This window comes from Hakea prostrata, chromosome 10 (genome assembly GCF_041222555.1).
Source record: "Hakea prostrata isolate BN-2017 chromosome 10, UWA_Hpros_2, whole genome shotgun sequence".
NCBI classification, from domain to species: Eukaryota; Viridiplantae; Streptophyta; class Magnoliopsida; order Proteales; family Proteaceae; genus Hakea; species Hakea prostrata.
In genome coordinates this window covers 35993182-36016994 of record NC_142609.1, presented here as the reverse complement: position 1 = coordinate 36016994, position 23813 = coordinate 35993182, and the positions used below count along the sequence as shown (strand labels likewise).

General features: G+C 36.5%; 1 protein-coding gene across 1 annotated transcript in view; it reads right to left on the bottom strand.

The window, feature by feature from the left end:
* The window catches only part of LOC149002676 (uncharacterized), a 29539-nt gene extending 5938 nt beyond the window's left edge, over nucleotides 1-23601 (bottom strand). The window contains exons 1-6 of the mRNA XM_089137279.1: nucleotides 23087-23601; nucleotides 17779-17852; nucleotides 15302-15385; nucleotides 15096-15176; nucleotides 6084-6164; nucleotides 1498-1590 (exon numbers count right to left, since the gene is read on the bottom strand). Of these exons, the coding sequence (XP_088993405.1) occupies nucleotides 1498-1590; nucleotides 6084-6164; nucleotides 15096-15176; nucleotides 15302-15385; nucleotides 17779-17852; nucleotides 23087-23225 (552 nt within the window). The 5' untranslated portion in view covers nucleotides 23226-23601. The remainder of the gene's footprint in view (nucleotides 1-1497; nucleotides 1591-6083; nucleotides 6165-15095; nucleotides 15177-15301; nucleotides 15386-17778; nucleotides 17853-23086) is intronic.
* Between the last annotated feature and the right edge of the window lie 212 nt (nucleotides 23602-23813).

The window sequence follows — 23813 nt, the reverse complement described above, 5'->3', positions numbered from 1 at the left end:
CTCAGCAGCTAATCCTAGAAAACAAAAGAAGTTGATATTGAAGCAGTGTGTGAACAGATGATAACATTCTAAATTTTCATGTTTGCATAGCCACTTCAGAAAATGACAAACCAAAATGTGATGATCCAAACCCATCAAGATTGCTATGTTGTATTAACCAGATATATGTATTAAAAAAGAATCATGTTTTCTGTTACAAGACAACCAAGAAACCATAGGCAAGAGAGCTGAAGTGTTCAAAATACTTTTCTTACTAGCCCATTTTGTCTGAAGGTCCTCCAGTAAGCTCTTTTGTGATCCAACCCATCAGTCAACTTGATGATGAAGTTGTCATGGTCCACGCATTACTCCCCACTTGGTCTCCACATTTTCAAAATTTTCTAATGGATAAATTAGCAACCCTTCTTACCCAGAACCTTAACTGTAATAGACTTCTCTCATGATGGATAAATTCTCTTTTTGGTTCCCCCATGTGATCACAGGGGGACAGTTCTACCATGAAGCTATCAGCTGTCTAATGCAACAAAAATCATCCAAAATGAGTCCAAAGTACATCATGACATAAATTTACAGCTCAGAGCCCAGATGACCAGCCTAACTTTTTGAGTGCCTATTGCATTAGAATGATTCAAGGTTAGCATCAAACTCAGTACCCAAAGTATCACCAGAAAAAATCTGCAGAGATCAGTGAACTAATTCTTCTAAACTGCCATAACACATTTATTTCTATGATATGATTCAAAACATACTGGACAATTTTCATTTTTTATTATTGCAGAGTTTCTAGTAGATGATTTCATTGTGCTTAGGAGGAAACAGATAAAGTCATATTTGATCCCTTTTTTGATGTATGAGTTCACAGTTGTACTGTATTCCAAATCAAATGTGGGATATTGTTTAATTTGATTGACTTCAATTGGAGAGCAGTTGTCAACTGGACATAGTACCATGCAGAGTCCACAAACAAGTTTTATCCCAGTTGGTCCATGTTTCCAAAAGCAATTGTCTCAACTTTGCTAAGTTGACTTACTTGCTGAACCAAGCAAAATCAAGGAATAAATCTATGATGATCAACAGACTCAGTAAACGAGAACAGTCAGTGAATTTCTTAATGGTAATGGGAACTTCTACACTAACAAAGAACTCTGACTACCATAAGAACAAATTTCCTGAACAAAATTAAGACCACCAAAGATGCATGCAGGATATACAAGATAAAAATATGAGCATGATCATACCATTCAAACTTCATTAACAAAGAGTCTGTTCACCCAATAGCTAAAATGGTCTGGTCTAGTCCCTTGTATATTGAAGTTATTTCAAATCCATCTATATATCTTTGTGAGCACAGGTTTCTTTTTTTCTTTTCTCCTCATAAAGTTACCTAATCATCTTTTCAATTAAGCTAGATCAGTTGGAGCCAATTTTGTTTCTAGCTCTTTATAGACTTCCACTAATAAAAGGAGTTAAAAAATAATAATAAGACTTTCCATTTACCTGATCAATCAGGTCAAAATTTGTTAGCTCCCATCCATTTTTCCGGTAAGCTTCTTGGACTTCTTCACATGAGTTACAGCACTGGTCATCAAACTGTAACCAGAGGAGGGAAAATGAAGAAAAATACATTAAAAAACTATCATTAGACTGCAACACAAAAGGAGAAGGGGGGACAAGAAAGGGAAGGACTCAATTAAACTTATGACTTAGTATGATAACAGGGGCATTTATTGTTGACATTATTGAAAGGGGCTGGCGTTAGCGCAATGGTTGGTGGACCACAGGTGTAGCCTGAAGTCAAGGTATCAAAAGAGCCTCTTAGCAAAAATTATTGGGGTAAGGCTGTGTAGAAAATTGCCCCACTCCCCTCAGACTTTGCTTGTGCAGAAGCCTTTGGCATTGGGTTCACCCTTTTATATTGATAGCAAAAAAAAAAAGTAAGTTCAGCTCCCAGTTCAGAAAGGAAGAAAAAAAACAATCAACATGAAGTTTCATTACCTCTAGTCTAAATTGTCACACACAAGCCAATTAACTCAAAATAGCTTTCACCAAGGTCCGGTTTTATTAGTTGTATGAGAAATAATATCATGTGTAAGAGAATATAGATGAAAAATAGGTATTGTCTACAACTTTTGGTTTTTTCTAGCACATGGGGATGGATGAGATTGGGTAGCCTTCTTTGATTCATGACTCTAAAAACCACCTAATGATAGGCATCCTTGACCACCTAGAACTCTGTATTGACGACTCAGATAACTTAGTCATGGAATATTTACCAACCCTAGTGTTAATTTATCCTAGATAGAGAAATGAAAATATTGCCCTAAGTAATTCAAAAGTTAGATACCTAGTGTCAGTCTATTCCAGATTTCCAGGGCTCAAGAACCTTGTTAAATTTATGGTTTGAAAAATATGTTTTGAGAGTTAATAGGGTATCTTAGTCACCAGCATATGGCTTTGTTATGTGAGATGTAATTTTACCTTTTTCCAATTTGTAACCTTAATATCCTTAGGGAGCCATATATAATTGTCATCTATTAGTTAATCGGTAGTATAGAAACTCTCCCTATGGTATTGTCTCTCAACTCTTTTCTTCTTTCTCATCTCTTCCCCTTCCCTCTTCCTCTCTTCCTAGTTTGCTTTTTTCGTTATCTTATTTGAATCAATCCTTACCCGGTTCTTAACTCAGTATCAAAGCAGGTTTAAGAGTCAACTAAGCTCACCTTTTCTCTACACCTCTCCTTGAACCCTAGAAACAAAGAGTGTTCCAGTAGAGGCTAGACTATGTAAGATACTATATGTAGAAGCTTTAATAAAGTTCTTTTTAATGAATCAGCTTTAACAAAGCTATATTCTCCAACATGAGGTTTAACTGAGGACATTTAAAGCTACAGTACTCTCCTGTTTGGCCTGCTAGTCCCCAAGAGCATTTGGTTTGATGGCCTTCATGTTGCTTCCTTTCTAATCGTCTGCATGCCCACTCATCTTCACAGTTCTGTATTCCCAGTGGAAACCTCTACACCTCGGGCACTTTCTTTCTATGTTCCACTTAGGGTATTTGGGTGTGTTTGCTAGATCCACATTGTCACGATAACACACTTGTAAAACCAGCACTGAGAATAAGGGAAGAAGAGGAGAAATAAGAGAATGAAGGGGAGGGAGAGTTGTGGAAGATGCATTCTGTGTCCCACAAAATACTTTATTCATAAGTCAGGGTTCAGGAAAAGTTTCCTAAACCAGATAAATAGCTATACAGAAAGAAATAAAATAGAATTAGTAGAGAATGCTGAGACAACAAGAGGATACTTACACTGCAAGTATCCAAGGGAAAAGAGAAAACTAAAACTAACGTGTACATACATGGTCCAAGTGTAACCCCCTGGTATTACAAGGCTATCTACCCTTACATAGTATTTGTTAATATACATCAATAAGTCAGCTCAAAGTAAACTAGATCCTAAGGCAATCTAATGCATTTTTTGTTGTTATTTTTCCCCTATCAAGGGGTATAAGCAAACCCCCCCCCCCAACCATAAGGAAATGCTCTATCCAAAGATGTCACCTTTTTTGAATCCATCCTTCTTTTTTGCTCCTAAATATCCTCCTCAAATGGAGAATCCTGGGAGTGAATAGGCTGCTGATGTCATTACTTTACTTTCATCTTTGCCTATCTTTCCAATCATGTTTGTGTTGAGACGAATAGAATATTCTAGGCTCTTGTTATTGTACACGTGTCTCATATCTATGTGCTTGTATACAGTATATAAATACTGTACTGTTCATTCATTATTAATCACAAAACATACACTTCTACATGGTATCATTTGCCGTTCCTCTTATGAGTTCTGATCCTCTTTCTGTTGAAGCATCTGGTGCTTCTTGATTTCTTGATTTCTTGGAGTTTGATATTGGGAACACAAAGAATTGGATGTTTCTGACCTTAGTCCTCTTTGGATTCACGTCCTAACTTCCTTCTTCAGTTAGGTTAATATTCCTTTTCATCCATTCCAGCTAGACTTTCTTGTTGCCATTCGAAAGGTAAAGACTAAAGAGAGGTTGCACTAATACCCAGGTTTGTTTCCTATGATGCTATCTCTCCTACAAATGTTGCATTTTCTAGTGCTCTTTCCTTCATTACCAAGAATACTCTGAGGTGATGTCCAAACCAAAGTGGAAGTAAACCATGTTTTAGGAAATCCCTTGAAAAGAATGGTAATTTGGAACTACTTGACAATCCTAGGGGGAGAGTTCCAGTTGGATGTAAATGGATCCACACAATTAAGTACCTAGAAAGCAATGTAGAGAAATATAAAGCTAGGTTGGTAACAAAAAGGGTACAGTTAGATGAATGGAATAGATAATCAATAGACATTCGCTGCTCTGAGGACAACATGGTAAGAATCCTCCTATTGGTGGCTGGCAATAAAGATTAGCCATGATATCAGTTGGATGTGAAGGATGCCTTTCTCCATGGCGATCTACAAGTGAAAGAAACTGGGATGTTGGGTTGTACATCGGAAAAAAAAATCTCCATCAATAAAAATCACAAGCTTAGCGGCAATTGTGGTCCTCCTCTTATAGATGTGGGGAAGTACCAGAGATTGGTGGGGAAGTTTATCTACCTGTCTTAACTTCCCCTGGTATCACTCATTCAGTTGGTGACTTGGACTGATGAGCCACTTTATGCATGTCTTGGCCTCTTGGGCACTTGGATGTTGTTTACTGCATCATCAAGTACAGTTTTTGATAAACTATCTATATTGAGTTGGTACATGGGTGGTGATATAATTACATGCAGGAGCAAAAAACAACCTGTTCTAGCTAGAACCAGTGTAGAAGCAGAACTCAAAGGAATGGCCCATGGATTGTTGGAGAGTGAACTCATGTGATTAAAATGATTAATCCAATATTTGGGATCTCACATTGAAGCACCTATGCAGCTGTGTTGTGAAAAACAAGGCTTTAAAAAACACAATGAAGTTGTCTAACACTTCATCAAAGAGAATATTTATTTTGGTTGCATTTATTGTGTGTTAGTTAAGATAAGTTATCAATTGGCAGATAACTTCACCAATTGGCATTTGATCTCCTGCTCCAGCTTGAAGGGGGAATGTTTTATGCAATAGGGACAGTTTTGTCAATGGTTTGTGGGAGTCTTATCTTGAGTTGTAAGTCTATCATATCTTTCTTTTTTACACTTTACTTCCCATTTACCATCTATTTAGTTAATGGTCAGTATAGGGGAGAGAAGTCAATTCTTTACTTATGGTTCTCTTGCTCAATTCTTCTTGTCTCTTCCAAGCTCTTACTCTTTCTTCCTCGTTTAAATCAATTTTATTTGGTTTCTAAATAAATATGCATGATACATACATCTTATATATCTAGCTCTCTCTTTACGAACCAAATAAAAATCCAAGGCAATGTGTTGTGAATAAAGGCTCGACCACATTCAGAGCATCATGTTTAGAACTGTAGCCCCCATTTAAGTTTTCTTCCACTCCAGTGCTTGTCCTTTCCTCTTTATGAAATGCTAGATATAAAAACCAACTGCTCCTAGTTAGGTTTAAACCTGCTCTTCAATCTATAAATTCCTCTACTAGAATTATCTTGGAATCTCATAAAATAGGTGCAGGTTTGAAATCCTTCAGTTCCTTTCCCATGGAACTTGAGTCATTCATCTAACATTGCAGATTTCTTGACTTCTGTTCCATGCAAGCTTATACATTTGAAAGGAGCTTTTCTTTTCATATTGTCCTCAAAAATGCAAAATATACATACATCACTACTACTTCATTGAGAAAAGCTTTTGCCTGTGCATTCACTTGGTTACTTAAGATCTAATACTTTGTAGCTACCGCACCTTTTTTATTGAATCAAGAGCAAACTTTCTCTTTCCATATCATATCCAATTAACATACTCACTCTTGATCATCTCAGCAATTATTTAGCACTAGCATGCATACCAACTAGCAGAATATGAAGTAAACACATTAATTCAAACCATAAGTAGAAGTTATCTAAAGACAGATTTTCTTGACACTAAGAAAAGTTTAAATTTGAAGGACAAATCCAAAATGAGAAAATACCGCTGCTGCTCCAAAACAAGAACCACAGTAAGCCTCATTGTGATCAAGCCTTCCACCATGCCTTTGTAAAGGCCTTTCAATCTGGAAAGAAAGAAAAGGAAGATATAAGATCTTCAGGTTCAAAAATAAAACATACTATCTTTTTCCAAATATGAAAGATCAGGGAAATTACATGAGATTATACAGAAATAAATCAGATAGTGTAAAACATGTCGAGATTACACAAATACTGAATGGTTCAAGTATCAACTTGTCCTAGATGTTTCTGAACACAACCTCAGTCTCCATGTTTTTGAGTTACTAAGATGGCTGAGTCCAGAACAAGGCAACCCAAGATTAAGAGTAAACAGATCCAGAAAAGGAATCAGTTGGAATCAAACCAATTTAGCCTGAACTCAAAAAATTGAATCTGGAAGAAGAACACAGATTTACAAAATGGATTTGAAATTTGACAATAATAGCCAAAAATGAAGACCAAGAACAAAGAATTGGCAATTCAAAAAAGGTTGCAGAATCAGCAGGAATCATGATTGGGCTAACTGATTCCAGATCAAACAGGACAATTGCCCTGATCTGATTCAGATTACTTAAACCATGAGGGTCACCATACCCCAATATAAGGATGAACAATCTAGGAAAGTGACCATCAAGGTGGCTAGTGAAAATGCTGATTTGGTTTGGACAACTGGACCCTTCTTTACAAAGAATTAGACTCTTGAATCTGTTAACCTCTCCATATCTGATAATGAACTGAACTTGCCTTTCATTGGTTTGTGGTCCTCTTATCAGTATAGAGAAAGTAGTGGTCACAGAAAACAACTTCATAAAGTTCTGAAAACAAAAATAGTAATCTGGGCACAGAATTTAGCAGTCAAGATTTTAACCCACAAAAGTATTTCTTAGTAACACAAGTTGCCAAATCACAAAAAGAAACAAAAATGCATTTATTAAATAATACTACAAAATGGGTTTAAAACAAGCTCATACTGTGATGGAAAATAAGAAACAGGAAACGACCAGTAATTGCAAGATCGATGATAAGAATAATGCAATCTATCTCACATCAGTTGTGTATCACTCCAATTTTATTAATTGTCTACAAAGATGATTATGTAGATACTGGGCGTGTAAGCAACTTACTACAGGGTTTCAGCTGTTAAGTTCACACCCGACTAAGCCTCTATTACAACTACAAGGCAGCCCTAAGAATTTAAAAAAGTCTAGAAATGTCATCGACAAAGATATCTTAATTAAGCTGGCCATCAGAGACATCTTTGTGTCACCTTGAGGGAAGAATCAGAATTTAGTAATAACCCATACATGTTGGGGCTCATTTTTGTAACTTATTTTATAATTTAGTCTCCTCTGCATTCATGAGATATTTCAGTTTCAAACTTTCAATTGAAGCTGAAATGAAATGAACCTAAGGTTCACCTTATTTTGAACACCCCACAACCACAAAGTTTCACCGACTAGTAGTATTTTGGTGAAGTATCAATTGAAACTTCATTTTTCATTTCTTTTAGTTAAAGCAGTATTTAGAATTGTTGAGTATGGCTAATGCTTCACATTGTGGTGCCAACGGACATTAAGGTGAACCAGGGAAAAATCTGTCTCTTTCTTTCTTGTTTTCTATTTGATTGTGTATGATTGATCGCTCTAATCCTAACATCTGGACTCAGAGCGTCAGGTTCTGTGATTAGGCTACTTTTCTTTTACAAATTAAGATTTGCAATAGAGTTTTCTTGGTGAAAAATAATCCGTTAATCTGATCTATGAAAGATGTTGACTGGTCAATCACTAATTGAGGTGGAGAAGTTTGGAGGAAAGGGTTTCAAGTTATGGAAGCTAAAGATGAAGGCTTTACTCGTGAATAGATATCTGTGGTACATGGTTGAAGACGATAAACCATCTATGCCAGTGAAAATCGCTAAGGTGGATCATCAAAGGCGGATGTGTATGTTGAGATGAAGGAATGGATCAAAAACGATCGGAAGGCTCGAAGTCTAATCTGGCTATGCCTTGCTGATAATGTTTTGGTGAACATGACTTCGATAAGACAAGCGGATCTCTAGGCGAAGCTGGCAAGCCTTTATCAAAGCAAGTCACTCGTGAATAGGCTTTTTCTGCGAAAGAAGCTGTACAATCCGCAGGAGTGAGGGTGATTCGTTTTCTGAGCATTTAAATGAATTTAATACTATATGTGGACAACTTACATCTACAGATGTTAATCTGGATGAGGAAGATAAAGCTTGAACTTTACTTTGTTCATTGCCTAACTCATGGAAGCATATAATTATTTTGATTGGTTCTGGTGTTAGCAAACTATCTTTTGAGACTGCAGTAACAGCCTTGTTGTCCGAGGAGATGAGAAAGATGGGTTCTAAAAGCACCACGAATGAGGCTCTAATGGTTAGTGGGAGAAGCAATAAGAAATCTAAATCTGGTGATAAGAGTAAATCTAAGGGAAGATCTAAATCTCGAGATAAATCTGGTGTAAAGTGTCGGAAGTGCAAAAAGGTTGGACATTTGAGGAAGGATTGCAGAAGTACAAGTGTAGGCCCAAAAAAGCGAGATGAGTTATTAGCTTTTGCTACAAAGAAGGACAATGACAATAGCACAGTAGATCTATACAAGGTAGGTAGCTCATCTCAGAGTGATTGCAATGAATCGATAATTGATACTGGAGCATCTTTCCCATGTGACACCTCATAGGGAATGGTTCTAAAGTTATAAGCCATTCCACAGGGGTACAGTGAGGATAAGAGATGACACAAAACTCAATATAGTTGGTCATGGGAAGGTGAGGTTGAAGTTGAAAGATGGAACATTCAAGGATTTGCTTGATGTGATGCATTATTCCTGGTATTACCAGAAATCTTATCTCAGTGGGAACTATGGCAGATGCTGGTGTCAATTTCAGCAGTGACAAGTATTCGTGCAAACTAACTCGTGGGTCTATAGTAATTACCAAAGGAGAACGACATGGGAAGCCTGTGGAAACTACTGTGTAACACAGTGTTTAGTGGTGAGAGCTATATCTCTAAGCAGGTGGAGGACACTTCAATGTTGTGGCATAAAAGGTTGGGTCATATTGGTTGGAAGGGACTAGATACCTTGACAACAAAGAAGCCAGTGGATGGAATGCCAAGATGTTCTATGGGATTTGAGTTCTGTGAACATTGTCTATATGGGAAACAGAAGCGGGTTTCATTTAAATCTTAAGGAGGTAGAGCAAAAGGTATTATGGAGTTGATCCACAATGATGTCTTCGGACGTACATCTAATGCATCACTTGGAAAATCGAGGTATTATGTTTCTTTTACTGATGGTTTTTTAAGATATGTATGGTTATTTTTCTTGCAGAGCAAAGATGAGGTGTTTGAAAATTTTCAAGAGTTCAAAGCCTTGGTGGAAAATCAATTTGACAAAAAAATCGAAGTACTGAGGACTAACAACGGAAAAGAATATTGTTCAATGAAGTTTAACAAATTTTGTGCGAACAGTGGGATTGCAAGGCAGAATACGCAAACATATTCACCTCAGTAGAATGGATTGACAAAGAGGTTGAATCAAACACTCATGGAGAAAGCAAGATGCTTGCTAAGTGTTCAGGTTTAGTAGCTGAATTTTGAACAGAAGCAGTAGCTACTGCCTGTTATCTTAAAAACAAGTCCCCTACATCAGCTTTGAAGGATTAGAACCCGTTTGAAGCATTATTTGGGAAGAGGCCAGAAATTTCTCATCTCAGAGTGTTTGGTTGTGAGGCATATGTGCACGTGCCAAAGAAAAAGGAAACAAGTTTGATAGGAAGTCAGAGAAGTGCATCTTTATTGGGTACAAGGATGGTATCAAGGGATATAAGTTGAGGAATCCATAAACTAAACGTATCTCTTACTGCAGAGATGTTGTGTTCAAAGAATCAAATTTGAATCAGATTTTTTCAGATGCTCTAAAAAGGCCACAGACAGTGACGTTAGATGTGGGTTTTGAAGAAGAGTCTGTCAACACACAGAGTGGAGCAGAAAATTCAGATTCTGAATTTGTCGAACCTAATGAGAAAGAGGATATAGATTCTAAAACAGCGGTTGAGATTGACGCTGAGGTTGAAGCAGCAGCTGGACCAGTGTTAAGGAGATCCACGAGGGAGAGAAGACCATCTGAGAGGTATACACCTGATATTTATATTCTTTATGCCAGTAATGATAGTTGTGCCTAAATGTCATAGGTGAAGCGATCTAAGCATAGTAAAGCAAGCTAGACGCTCAGATGATGCCAAACAGTGGGAGGAAGCTATAAAAGATGAGATGAACTCCCTTAATAAAATAAAAAAAGACTTGGAGTTTGGTGAGACTACCTGTAAATCGCAATGCGATTGGATGCAAGTGGGTGTTTTAGAAAAAGGTTGGTGCAAATGGGGAGCCGTGCAAATTGATACTCTCAGATAGAAGGGGTTGATTATGGTGAGGAATTTTCACCTGTTGCAAAATTAAATTCCATAATACTTGTTCTATCTATAGCAGCTGCATATTATTTGGAGATGGTGCAACTGGATGTAAAGACTGCATTCATCCACAGTGATTTGGAGGAGGATATCTACATAAAACATCCAGAGGGGTTTGTGGTTAAAGGAAATGAAGACTTAGTGTGCAAGTTAAATAAGTCTTTGTATGGCCTGAAACAGTCTCCCAGGATGTGGTACCAGAAATTCGACTCATATGTCTTAAAGCTTGGGTTTCATCGTTGTGATGCTGATCATTGTGTCTATGTAAAAAGGTTAGAATGTAACTTTATTATTTTAAACTTGTATGTAGATGATATGTTGTTTATTAGGAACAATATTAAGATGATCGGTACAGTTAAAGGACTACTAGCAGAGCAATTTGAGATAAAAAACTTAGGCCCAACAAATCTAATCTTGGGGATGTAGATTAAGAGGGACCGTGAAAAAGGAAGGTTGTGATTGAGTCAAAAGAAATATATTGAAAATGTTCTAAAGAAATTCAATATGTCAATTGAAAGCTAGTGAAGACTGAAGACTCTCATGCCTACAAGTTGCAAGTTATCAACTCTCCAATGCCCCAAGACTAAAGAAGAGGAAGAAGAGATGGCATCAATTCCCTATGCAAGTGTTGTTCGGAGTTTGAGGTACGCCATGATTTGTACTCGTCTAGATATTGCCCAAGCAGTGGGAGTATTGAGTATATATATGTCAAAGCCAGGGAAAGAGCACTAGATGGCAATGAAGCGTGTGTTTCACTATATTTGTGGTACATCTGATTTTGAGTTATGCTATGAAGGTATGAAGAGCTCAAGAGGACCGCCACCATTAGAGCTACAGTGCTCTGTGGATGCTAACTGGGGAGGTGACATTGATAGTAGAAGATCTACCAGTGGATATGTTGTTACCTTATTTGACGGAGCTATCAGTTGGATGAGCAAGAGGCAGAGCGCAGTTTCCTTATCTACTACAGAGGTAGAGTACATGGCTTTGACACATGCAGTCTAGGAAGTCATTTGGCTGTGTAAGTTGTGTGAAGAGCTAGGTTTTACACAAGGTGGAATGACAATTGGGTGTGATAGCCAAAGTGTGAATTCGTAGCCAAAAACCCAAGTTTTCACGCAAGGACCAAGCATATCAACATACAGTACCATTTTGTCAAAGAGAAGATAAAACAAAAGGTTGTGATGCCAAAGAAAATTGACACAAAAAGTAAATAGTGCTGATTTTCTTACTCAAGCAGTGGTTCAAAGAGGTTTGAATTGTGTACAACTGCTTTAGGTTTAAGGAAGCAAAAGTGGGAGAATGTTGAGTATGGCTCATGCTTCACATTGTGTTCCCGACGGGCACGGGGGTCGAGGATCCACATTTCTTTGGGCCTCGAGTTTCTTTACCAGTTTGGGCTTGGGCCCATGAATAGCTGTAGCTTACAGTTTCTAAGCACACATATATATTCTCTTGTAACAAAACATCTAACATAGTTATTTTGAGAAGAATATAGTGAAAAACCTAATGTTGGACGTAGCCTCACATTGAGGTGAACCAGGGAAAAATTCGTGTCTCTTTCTTTCTTGTTTTCAATTCAATTGTGTGTGATTGATCGCTCTAATCATAACAAGAATGGGTTGAAATCCTTCATTTTTCTAGTTTCAATTGGGAAAAAGTTGTTGGAAAGTAGTGGAACACTTCAGAAGAGACAATTTGCTAAACCATTCAAAGATCTGTGGAAGATTTGAAGTTGAAGGTATATCACTTTATTCAAAATTAGGTTAGAGCTTTAATTTGTTTAAGTTGCATGTAACCCAGTCTATGACCTTATGGACTCGAACTAAACTTTCAGTTTTAAATTATCTTAATCTATTTTAGAAGAATAATTGACTCTCTTGTGACAATCTTTTGAAAACATAACTTTCAGTTTTAAATTATCTTAAACTTTTTTTATTAAAATAGTTGACTCTCTTGTGAAAATCTTCAAAAAACATAAGGCTAATACTTGGTAATTTGATTTCAAATTTATACATGTTAGACACCATTGCCAATGTATAGTTTCATAAATTTTTTCCTTATTCAAAATTTTTGTTTTAATGAAATATTATTTTAAAAAATTACAAAAGTTACAGAAAAATTAGGCTTTTTATATTTGTAAATTCTTTAACATTTTTGAAAGCATTGTTTTTTATTTTAAAATTTAGAGCAAATTGCACTGGCACCCCAAAATGGAGGTCTTAAAGCATTGACAACCAACTTTATGTTTAAAAAACACAGAGACCCCAAAATTTGATTTTCATTGGATACATTAGTCCAATTTGTCACTGAAAACCATTAAGTCAATGTTTATTATAGGAATATTTTTGGAATTGAAAGAAAATAAACAATGATTTAACGGTTTTCTGACAAATTAAACTAATGTATCCAATAAAAATCCAATTTTGGGGTCTCTGTGTTTTCTAAACATAAAGTGGGGTGTTAATGCTTTAAGGCCTCCATTTTGGGTGCCAATGCAATTTGCTCTAAAATTTATGAATCTCAAGCTTCATTCATTGGTCAAGTGCTCACCTTGTTGAATGTTGGGTAAAGGTTCAAGTTCTGAAATAGGGGAAGAGTTGTCTCTCCTTAGACCACACTAAATGGGAGAGACTTGTGCACTAGGTACAAGATATTTTTTTTCTTTTTTTACTGTTTTGGAATTTAAAATTGAAGTTGATGATAGATGTTACATTTGATGACTTTTATATAAATTATGAATATTATTAATTTAAATTTTTTAATTTGTTTTTAATTAGAAAAAACTATATAAGAAGGATACAGCTGAATTGTTGTTGGATGGCAAGGACTGATGTTACATATTGATGTTACATTTCATTATTTTTTTATAAAAATGATGAGATATTATTATTTCTAAAATTATAATTTATTTCAGTTAGAAAAATAATATAAAAGATATGGCTTAGTTTTTGTTTTAGTGCAAAGTGCAAGGATCCATGTGGCCAGCCCCATTTACTTGGGATAGCATTGAGTTGTTGGAACATACAAGTTAAAAGGACAAAAATGAAAAAGGATATAGCTATATTATTGTTTTGGCTGTCCTAATAATGTATGCAACTTTGTCTTGCAATAGTATAAGATCACTGCATAATTGCTGATAGTGGAAGTGGGGACATAATAGGGAAGCATAGAAATAACAAGAAAAAGGTTGCATAAAGTGGAGTGGCACCTGGCTGGTGGGTACAAGCTTGGCTAAAACATGTTGGCTGCCTTCAGAGTAAACAGGTATTAGGTTGAGATACCTGGGCCTTTAGACAATTTTATGACGACAACAACAACAACAAGAAGCATTATCCCAACTAAATGGGTCCGACATGGATTCTTGCCTTCCAATCAACTCAGTTCACAGCCATACTAAATCCAAGGCCTAAGCTATGCATATCCTTACTACTTCTCTTAAGGTTATCTTAGGTCTGCCCCCAACTATTCTAATTTCTTTAATCCATATTAAACGGGTATTAGGTTGAGATACCTTGGCCTTAAGACAATTTTATGACAACAAAAACAACAAGAAGCATTATCCCAACTAAATGGGTCCGACATGGATTCTTGCCTTCCAATCAGCTCAGTTCACAGCCATACTAAATACAAGGCCTAAGCTATGCATATCCTTACTACTTCTCTTAAGGTTATCTTAGGTCTGCCCCCAACTATTCTAATTTCTTTAATCCAGATTAAATCACTTCTCCACATAGAGGCATTTATAGGCCTCCACTAAACGTGGTTGTGCCACCTCAAACAACTTTCTCATAACTTATCATTCATCGGAGCTACTCCCAGACGAGCTCTAATATGATCATTCATTATCTTATCCTTCTTACTTTTGCCAATCATCCATCTTAGCATTGCTACATTGAATTTATCTACAAAATAATTCTTAACAGCCCAACACTCTGCACTATACAACATAGGTGGTCGTATGACAATCCTATAAAAAGGAGGAGTTCGTCCCTTGTTCCGAATGACCAGCTCTTTCACTTGGTGCTCCCTATTCTATGACATCAAGAACAGCTTTGGCATTGACTTAATCTTCAACTTCAACATGCCACTTTAGCTTTCACTTTGACTTAAGTTTCGAAAACAGCTTTGGTTCTCTCTTTCTTATTCTTCGTCCAAATCCTATTTCTCCCTCCTTGGAGCTCGATCACACAAGACCCCGGGTGCACCTCTCCACTTCATCCACCTCACTTTAATTCTTGGGGAAACATCATCCTCTACATCACTTTTTTAATTTATGACTAGCCAAGGTACCCAAATAATCTCGTTGAGGAATTTTGTGGTAAATATTACTTCACAAATGTAGAATTTTGTATGCCAATAAAGTTTCTCAATAAAAAACATTGGAATGCTTTCAACATGTCAAGTTTTAGGAAGTGAAAATTTTCAAGTAGAGTTTTCCAAACCAAACAAAGAGGGGAATCGATTTCCACTACAATACTTATACCAAGAGAAGAAAAGACACAGACCTTTGGTGCACCAATTCCATCTGGTATTGACTCAATCACATTGCTGAGATGGTCAACTCTCTTTTTTATTATGTCATGTTTCTGCAATGACACATGTTATATTCACATATTTCTTAAATAGGATGCGAACAAGTGATGTAAAGAAAGAGTAAGATTTTTTTTTTTTTTTTTTGGGAGGTTAAAAGAAAAGAGTAAGATTAACATACTATATCATAGTGCTGCTCCCCACTGACATCCATGGCATCAACACTGAGAAGGGAACATGCAAGAGACGGAAAAGTCACATCAAACTGCAGAAAGAAGATAAATTATCCAAGTATTAGTCCTTGAACAGGGAAGCACAAGAAGAAAATGACATTTTGTAGAATACTCAAAAACTATGTATCTGCATCCAAATGGGTTAACAAGGAAGATAAGGACTTGAATAACCTTCAAGTCGATTAACTTGTAAAAAAGTAAGTCATGTGGCAGCTATCACTCAATTAGGACCAAAAGATTATAGAAAGAGTGGATTTTTCTCCAACAGGTTTTGACAAAGTCAAGATAAAACCATATGTCAGAATTGTGGTTCCACGAGATCACAACCCCTGTAAACAAGCAAAACAACAGGAAGAGAAGGGGAGAAATTGGAGACCATTTAAATTAGCAGGACTAAGAAGAGCTGGTGGGAAACAGACAGAGAATGATGAGAGATAAAGCCAACTTTTTTTAAAGAAGGAGGTGTGCAATTTTTTGAAGGAGGAGGTGTGCAAGGAATGGGAAGAGGAGAATAAAAAAAAGGCCATAAATGACAGAGCCTTGCATCACCCACAAAATGAAAAACAGGAAAGAGCCTTACTTTCCATGAAGAAGGATCCTCCAACTATACAACCCATGCATTCTAGTAATAGTGGGAATCCCAATTAGTCTTCCCCAATCAGTCACCTCTAACCCAAGCAACATGTTTTTTAACACAATAATCAGACCTCTAGGCATATTGATGGCAGAAAGAGTGAATTTGTGAGATGATTACTACTCCGGCTCTTTGAACGGTATAAAAGCTCAAAGAAAAAGTGCAAGTTTCATAAGTCAAGAGCAGCTCAAGGCATATTTAAGAAGTGGAGATGAAGAGGGACACCACATGTGAAAATTTTATCTATTTCTAATTCTCTGGATCATGCTTTGGAAGAATGATTACCCCCTCCCTTATTTTGTTCTTCTTTTCTTCCTTTTTTTTTTCTTTGGAGGGGGGGGGGTGAGTTCATTTTTTCCTTTTATTATAACAGTAACAAGAAATGTTATTCAAGTTGATGTAATTGCACAGGGTGAATTCTCACAAAATTCCAATAGATACAAGATGGTATTCCTTTCTGATACAATCTGTCACTTTCTACATGATTATCATTTTTCTTTTTCTCCCTGCTTAGTTGAAAGAATCATTAGGGATGTTTTATGGGAACTTGGTGAGAGGAGAAGAGAACATCTGGAGGATTGGGAAAAGAAAGAAGTATGGTAGATGCGGGGTTAGAAACTGGTACTGTGACAACGAAGAATCAAATGTTATAGTCAAAATAGATGCAGAGGTTTATGATCAAGCATGAGTCCTTATGGCATGAGGAGGAACCAACTATCTAGTCAATTAAGCCTTCAGGTGTTTCTGACTCTCTGCTACATCACCTTTACAAGGAGCATATCGAGATGGCCGGCTGGTTCAAACTTGAAATGACCTAGTTCCAGCAGAATTGATTAGGCACTAACCCCTTGGCCCACCCTGCATACCCCCTCCCCCCAATTAACTTCTATGAACAGGAAGTCCCTTACATGCTTAGGAAGTGGAAGGCAGATGAGGATGAAGCAATATGTAACTGCCCTGGATTTTTTATTAATGTCATCCCTAAACTGGTTGTCATGTCTCTTTTTTTTTTTTTTTTTTTTTTTCCTCCCTTCTAGCTTAAAAAATTGATTCACAAGTTTATTTTAATAGGCTAAAAATGAGAAGTTAAAGAACTGCAAAACCAGAAAGCAGATAACAAATAAAAGAGAAACCTAGTTCATGAGGTTTCCACTATGGCAGGATCTGGAGGGGGATGCATATATGCAACCTTACTTACCCCCTGGCTTTGCGAGAGGATGTTTTCATGTTGAAGCCAAAACCAACAAGCTGCAATAGCACAACTTAACCAGTGCACCAAGGGATGAAAAGGATTTCAGAGTTCCTATCCTATGATGAGATATTTAAAGAAAAGGAGACCTGAGGAATGAACATGCATCTGCACTCAATGCGTAATACCAAAGGATTATGGGATTCTAAATCTTAAGGAAAGAATCATCATGGGGCCAGGTTCATGGAATAAGCCATGCTTCTCTTAATGGTGCTGTTGGAGAGGCAGTGTCAAGCACCATAACACCTACAGAGATCCCTTAAGACATTCTCAAGACCATATCACACAAATAGGTTATAAAAACAAGCAGGGTTTTTTTTTTTTTTAATTTATTGATAAATCCACAAAGAGAATAAATCCTTAAAAGACAACATAATGCATCATTAAAACACTAAATTTCTGGGGTATGTTTGCTTAAAAAAGGTTGATATTTTTTATATAAAGACACAAATTAACAGCCGACCACTAGCTGTAAAAGAAAAAAGAAAAAAAGAAGCAACAAATCAGTCAGATATTAAAGAAATAGAAGCATGTTGACTGACATTAACACGAAGAGTTTCTCCTCTTGAAGTATCTACTGTAAGTTTAGTCTCTGTAACAGTGTGAAGATAGATTCCTGCATGGCAAAAGAAATATCGCCATCAAATTTGCAGCAAAAACTTTAACCCAATGACTTCATCAAGACGTTTATAGACAAACAGGTGACTTGAAAAAACAAGGACAAATAAGTTGAGGACAAAGAACTTTACAAATAATATCCATCAACACATCTTGAGTAGGTATAGAATAAGGTACCATTAATGTAGGTAATATTGTTGTAGAATGCCATAAGTTGAGGACAAAGATCTTCATAAATAATATCCATCAGCACATCTTGAGTAGATATAGAATAAGGTACCATTAAATAAAAAGTACAACTTATGGACAGAATTTTCTAGTAAAATTAACTCCTAAAATCTGTTCAAAATAGAAAGTACTGAAAAAGAAAAGTTTTGAAGTTAGTAACTAATAGAAAATAGAAACTATGCTTTCTAGAAACTACCAAAACTTGTGTAGCAGGATTCCTACATTAGAAAGAATAGCATATATAAAAAGGAAACAAGGAATAATGGCATAATATTGTTCACGTTACTGTTTACGTGAACAGTAACTGCCCAAACTTCAACAAAAAATAATGACAAATAAGTCAGAAACAAGAAACAAAAAGTCAATAATGAAATAAAAATGGAAATTAAAGCCTATGAAATTCACTTCGATTCCACACACATCAACTTAATTATTCCCCCCCCCCTCTTTTAGCTGCAAATGCACAAGAAGGATCACAATTACAATCACAAGATGTTCAGTTCAGATAAAACAGTTGGAATCCCCTTTCATCCCCCATATCAGTTGTTTCCACAGTTAGATAAAAAAAAATGTGGTCCATAATTTCAAATTATAGCTGCCATTGGACCCTTTTAAGGAATTTGGACAAGCTATGATGAAGGTTCAGAGGAAAAAATAGGACTTCTTTATGAAAAGAGAAATAGGGTTTGAAAACCTTGTGTTTTGTGAAATTTGAGACCAAGCTCAGCAGGAAGGAACCCGACTGATGGTTTAGAGAACACTAAAAATGGATGTACCCAATACGCAAGGGTCCCGCACTTAGCAAGGTCTGGGGCTGGTCAAACTGTTTGCAGCATTTACCCTGTTTCCAGGACTTGAACCATGATCAAGCATTTAGCAAGGAAGCATTTGACCAACGTGCCAATGACAGCCTTCAGAAAAAGTAAGTTTTTAATATGCAATGTATGATGATTCTGATAGCAACATAGAAGGGATTCCTGAAGGATAGCTCTAAAATTTCATAGGAAGGCAGCCAAGCAGGGGCTTGATCTCTTCTTTAAAACAAATGGAAAGTCTGAGTTAAAGAGCATTAACATCAAGGTGTAATGGTAGGAGAATTAATCAGAAGTACTGGGTTGATTAAACAAGATCAAGAAGTAGTGCTCTTGAAATCAAAGAATTTCAGGATCAGTATCCTAATACAGATGAGTCCCTGACAACACAAATCTGGGTTACCTTCTGAATTATTCACCACCGAAAAAAGTATCAGCTAACACAAGAAGGAAATATCTAATAAACAAAATGGTGCAGTTTGATGTTGATCCTTTGGATCGTTCACACTATTAGGTGGGGAAGCCCAATTGGTAATTGAAGTCATCAAAATCGAGGAATATACCCTAAGGTCGCCCCTGACTTGTGATCTCCTATAAGTGCACTGCATGCAATGAACACCTAAATAATAGGGGCAGGCTGCAAGGGATTGTATTGTCAATGTAATACTGGGTCATGGCTTTGTACCATGTTGAATTCAACTCCAAAAGCCTTTAGCTATTAGGAAGACAGGCATGAAGGACATGGCGGATGAGATTGTCCCTCCAACTTTGGTCACATACAGAAACCGTTAACAAAGATTTTCTAAAAGATGATACCAATAACCACATAGTTAATGAATTTCTTTTCCCAAAAAAAATTGACTAATAATGGAAACTCATGATTTCAGGTCTATGTCCAAAAATGAGCATACCAGCAATTCAAGAAACAGTTGGAGGTCCTACAAAAACGTCCAGTGTATCAAGAAAACGAATAAATATGAAGAATGGAAAAGATTCTTTGATCATATCACAAAACAGCTCCAGACTACTCAAACTGACAATAGCTGATTTTTCTCTTCTAAGTAACTACAACAGCAGAAATAGCGACCTAGGATTCAAAACAGCAGCAAAGGTAGCAATAGTGACAATGCAATAGTTTGTTGCAGCCCAAATGCCAAAAAAAATCAAAAGAAGCGTGTATTTTATCTGTTCAATTCAAATTGGAAAACTATGACTTATTTAAACACTTGGAATCATTAGAAATCCTGAGATGTCCTAAACTTGACTAACTTAACAACTCGAATTCAAGAAGCCTAGTTGTCCACTGGAATGAATTCTAAAATGATAAAAATTACAAAACATGACTTAGCTATAAAAACAAAAGTAGCTGCAACAACAAAGACACTCAAATTGAACCCAATGAAGTACAATTGCATCATCTCAATGCAAGTTCAGCTCAATTCCAGCCTCTCCTTGATATAAACATTGATCATTCTCATCAGGCAGGCACCAGAGGCTCCTATTAGGCAAGATACTCCTAGAGAAGCATATTTGATGCAATGAAGGTACGCAAGTAGGAGGAAGAAGCTGGGCCATTAGACCATGGTTAAGGTCCCAGAACCAATTACATAAAAATGGACATGTGCATGTAATAGACCCAGCCAAAAAAGTTGATTGCCAAATTGTAAAGGTATGCAAGTAGGAGGCATTGTAATTCTGGAAATCAAATTTTTTGGGTTTCCTTGATATAAACATTGATCATTCTCATCAGGTAGGAACCGGAGGCTCCTAGTAGGCAAGATACTCCTAGAGAAGCATATTTGATGCAACAAAGGTATGCAAGTAGGAGGGAAGAAGCCGAGCCATTAGACCATGGTTAAGGTCCCAGAACCAAGTATATAAAAATGGACATGTGCATGTAATAGACCCAGCCAAAAAAGTTGATTGTCAAATTATAAAGCTATGCAAGTAGGAGGAATGCAATTCTGGCAATCAAATTTGTTGGGTTCCCTATAGTGTCTATTTGATGAAAACTCAGACACAACAGCGGGCGGATCAGCTTGTGAGGTGGAGAATGCAGTAGAGAGTTTCTCAAATTCAGTTGAAAGATCTTTGGTTGTCTCTAGTGGATATAAGTATAGTAAAAAATTTGAGAGAAACTTAAGTTTCGACCGGGTGAAAATGGGAAACTTAAGCGGAAACTTGGGAAATTTCGAGGAAATCGAGGACTTTTCCGTACAAGTTTTGACAGGTTTTAGAGACTATTTTGGGTGGGATCCTGTATTTAAGCTAATTAGAGTATAAAGAATACATTTGTTGTATTTTGCTAAAAAAATCAATGTAGATACGTCATTCAATGTACATAACATCAATGTAGAGTTGTCCAAAAAGTACATTATAAACTTAACTACTTAGCACATAACATTCAATATATAATTTCTAACTTCAAAATAGTTGACAATAAAAGGAAAATACAACTTAGTGTTAAGAGGAGTGCCAAGAGTGAATTCATCTTGTGAGTTGAGTAGTACTATGCATGTAACATCCTCTCCTCCAACCAATGAACATAGACATCCCATGACATTTTATGCCTATGGTTGTCAAGTTAATCGACAATTGTAACTTTATGAGTCTAGTCATCAATATGCTTAAGATAACCAACCTCAGGGAATACGCACTTTGGATAGGAAAGTCCTGATAGAGGGGGTATTTGGGGAAACATGAAATAAACAAAAAAATTAAAAATTTGGGAAAGCTACAAAATTTACAAGAAAAAATCCTAAGTTTCCACGAAATTTTCCAAGTTTCCACGAAATTTCCCAAGTTTTCCACGAAATTTGGGAATTTTTTTTCCTCATGAACTAGCTGGTCCAACTGGGGTTGAACCAAGTTTCGACAGGTTTCGAGGTTTCGACAAGTTTTGACGAAATTTTGACAGTTTCGATCGAAACTGAGGACTTTTTTCAGTCCTCATGAGTTTCGTTTTGCATTTTCCAAAATGAGAAATTTCGGTGGAAATTTCACAAGTTTCGATGGAATTTTGTTCTATGGATGTAAGCATTATGTGAAGTACCATGTTAAATTACTTATTTGCTTTTGACTATTTGCTTGGTTTTTTCCACGTGGTTGTCCATTCGTCCTCAACAAAATCCATGTCAAACACCAACACAAATACATGATTGAACATACTATGGACCTTACACTTAAATTGAATTTGGGATTCCCTGACCTTATCAAACATTTATAATGCAGGTTATTAGATCACTTCAAAAAGCATGCTTCAATAGTTGAAGCTAATCTATTCAACAGAGATGTTATCCACCACCCTGAGTTCTACATCTATGTTTAAAGATCCTCTGATCCTCATATGTCAATCACACTATTCTAAGAAACTTGGGTTACACTTACACAACTAAAACTTATCGAGGTTACTAGCTACAACAATAATACTGAACTATGATATCAAGAGTTGCTCCATTGCAAACTTTACTGGGTAATTAGCAGGAGTTATGAAATACTAGGCATAAATCTGGCTATGTCTGGAAGATAGCTACTCAAAATTGAATAGCTTCTCTCCTATCCTCTTAGGCCGGATTCTATAATGAGATATCTTCTGCTTAGCTAATTAATTAGCTAAGGACTCATTTAATATATAGGTTTAGAAACTATGTATAGATTTTTATTTTCATTTTATTTTGTTAATGAAAGGTATCCAGGCCGGCCTTACTAATCCCAAATGTCCATACTGAACCCACCTGCGCTGAAAACCTTGAAGAACACCATACAACACAATGTGATTGGCCCCAAAGGTATGAGGAGTCGAACTCAGAACCTCACACTTTCCTAGACAAAAGTCCCTCGCCAACTCGGCGACTTGTTTGGGGTTCACATAGGCGAGTTTTAGCAAAACATTTACCTCCAAATTCAAAAGCAATTCATACCTATATCCAAAGCCAAAAGATAATGCAAAGATCAGCTCTTTCTAGTCTAGCATTCAAATGACATTTACTCAATATTCAAAGTAACAGCAGAAAGCAACCTTTCATGAAGACCCATTGTCTGGGTCCTGCAATACTTTTAGGATTATTCCACGACAACACTTTCTACCACAACCACAATCAATCAAACCAAAATTCTGAAATAAAAAATAAAATGCAACCAGAATAACCATACCAGAACAATTACATTGCAAGAAGTAAAGATAGAGACTTACTAAGCTCTGATATGAAGAGAATTAGCATGACAATAGAGGAAACCAAAGTGACAACTCCTCCAGACAGAGTTTTACTAAAGAAATCTTCATTGACCTTCGGGTAAGCATCGAGATTCCGAAGCTTGCCGAGAATCTCCATCCCCTCCCCAAAAAAACAGAGGAGGGAAAATTTGTCAACTTGGATTTCTGGAGAACCCAAAAAATCCCAAAGTTGTTAGGGACCTATAAGGATATGAAGAAGGAGAAGCTGAGACATCCCAACCTTTCCCTCTCCTGTACGAGCAGAATCTCTGGGTCTCCATTGCTTTGACTCCAAACCCAAATTAGAGCCTAGTCCACCTTTGGCTCTTTTTCTGGTGGTCCATCTCTTTTTTTTCTTCGCTACTGACGAAGTCCAACCTATGTATGGTAACCAGACATATTTAAGCTATCCTCGAGGATAGAGAAACCAACCACATTCCAACTATCAATGACAACCGTCTTATGGTCGAAGTGTTATAGTTTCTTAATTTGAATCTGGATCACTGCTTGCATGGAGAAAAAAAATTTCAATCTATATAATTAGATTCATGGCAGCAAAACCCTCTTTTCTACGAGAATTCCAAAAATATTGAACTCCAAATCTTCTCTATTTTAAAGAAGAAAAAAAAATTATTGTTAATTGGACAAGTATTATGAAATGAATTAAAAAAAAAAAATTCTTCATGTAAATAAAGATCCAGACTCA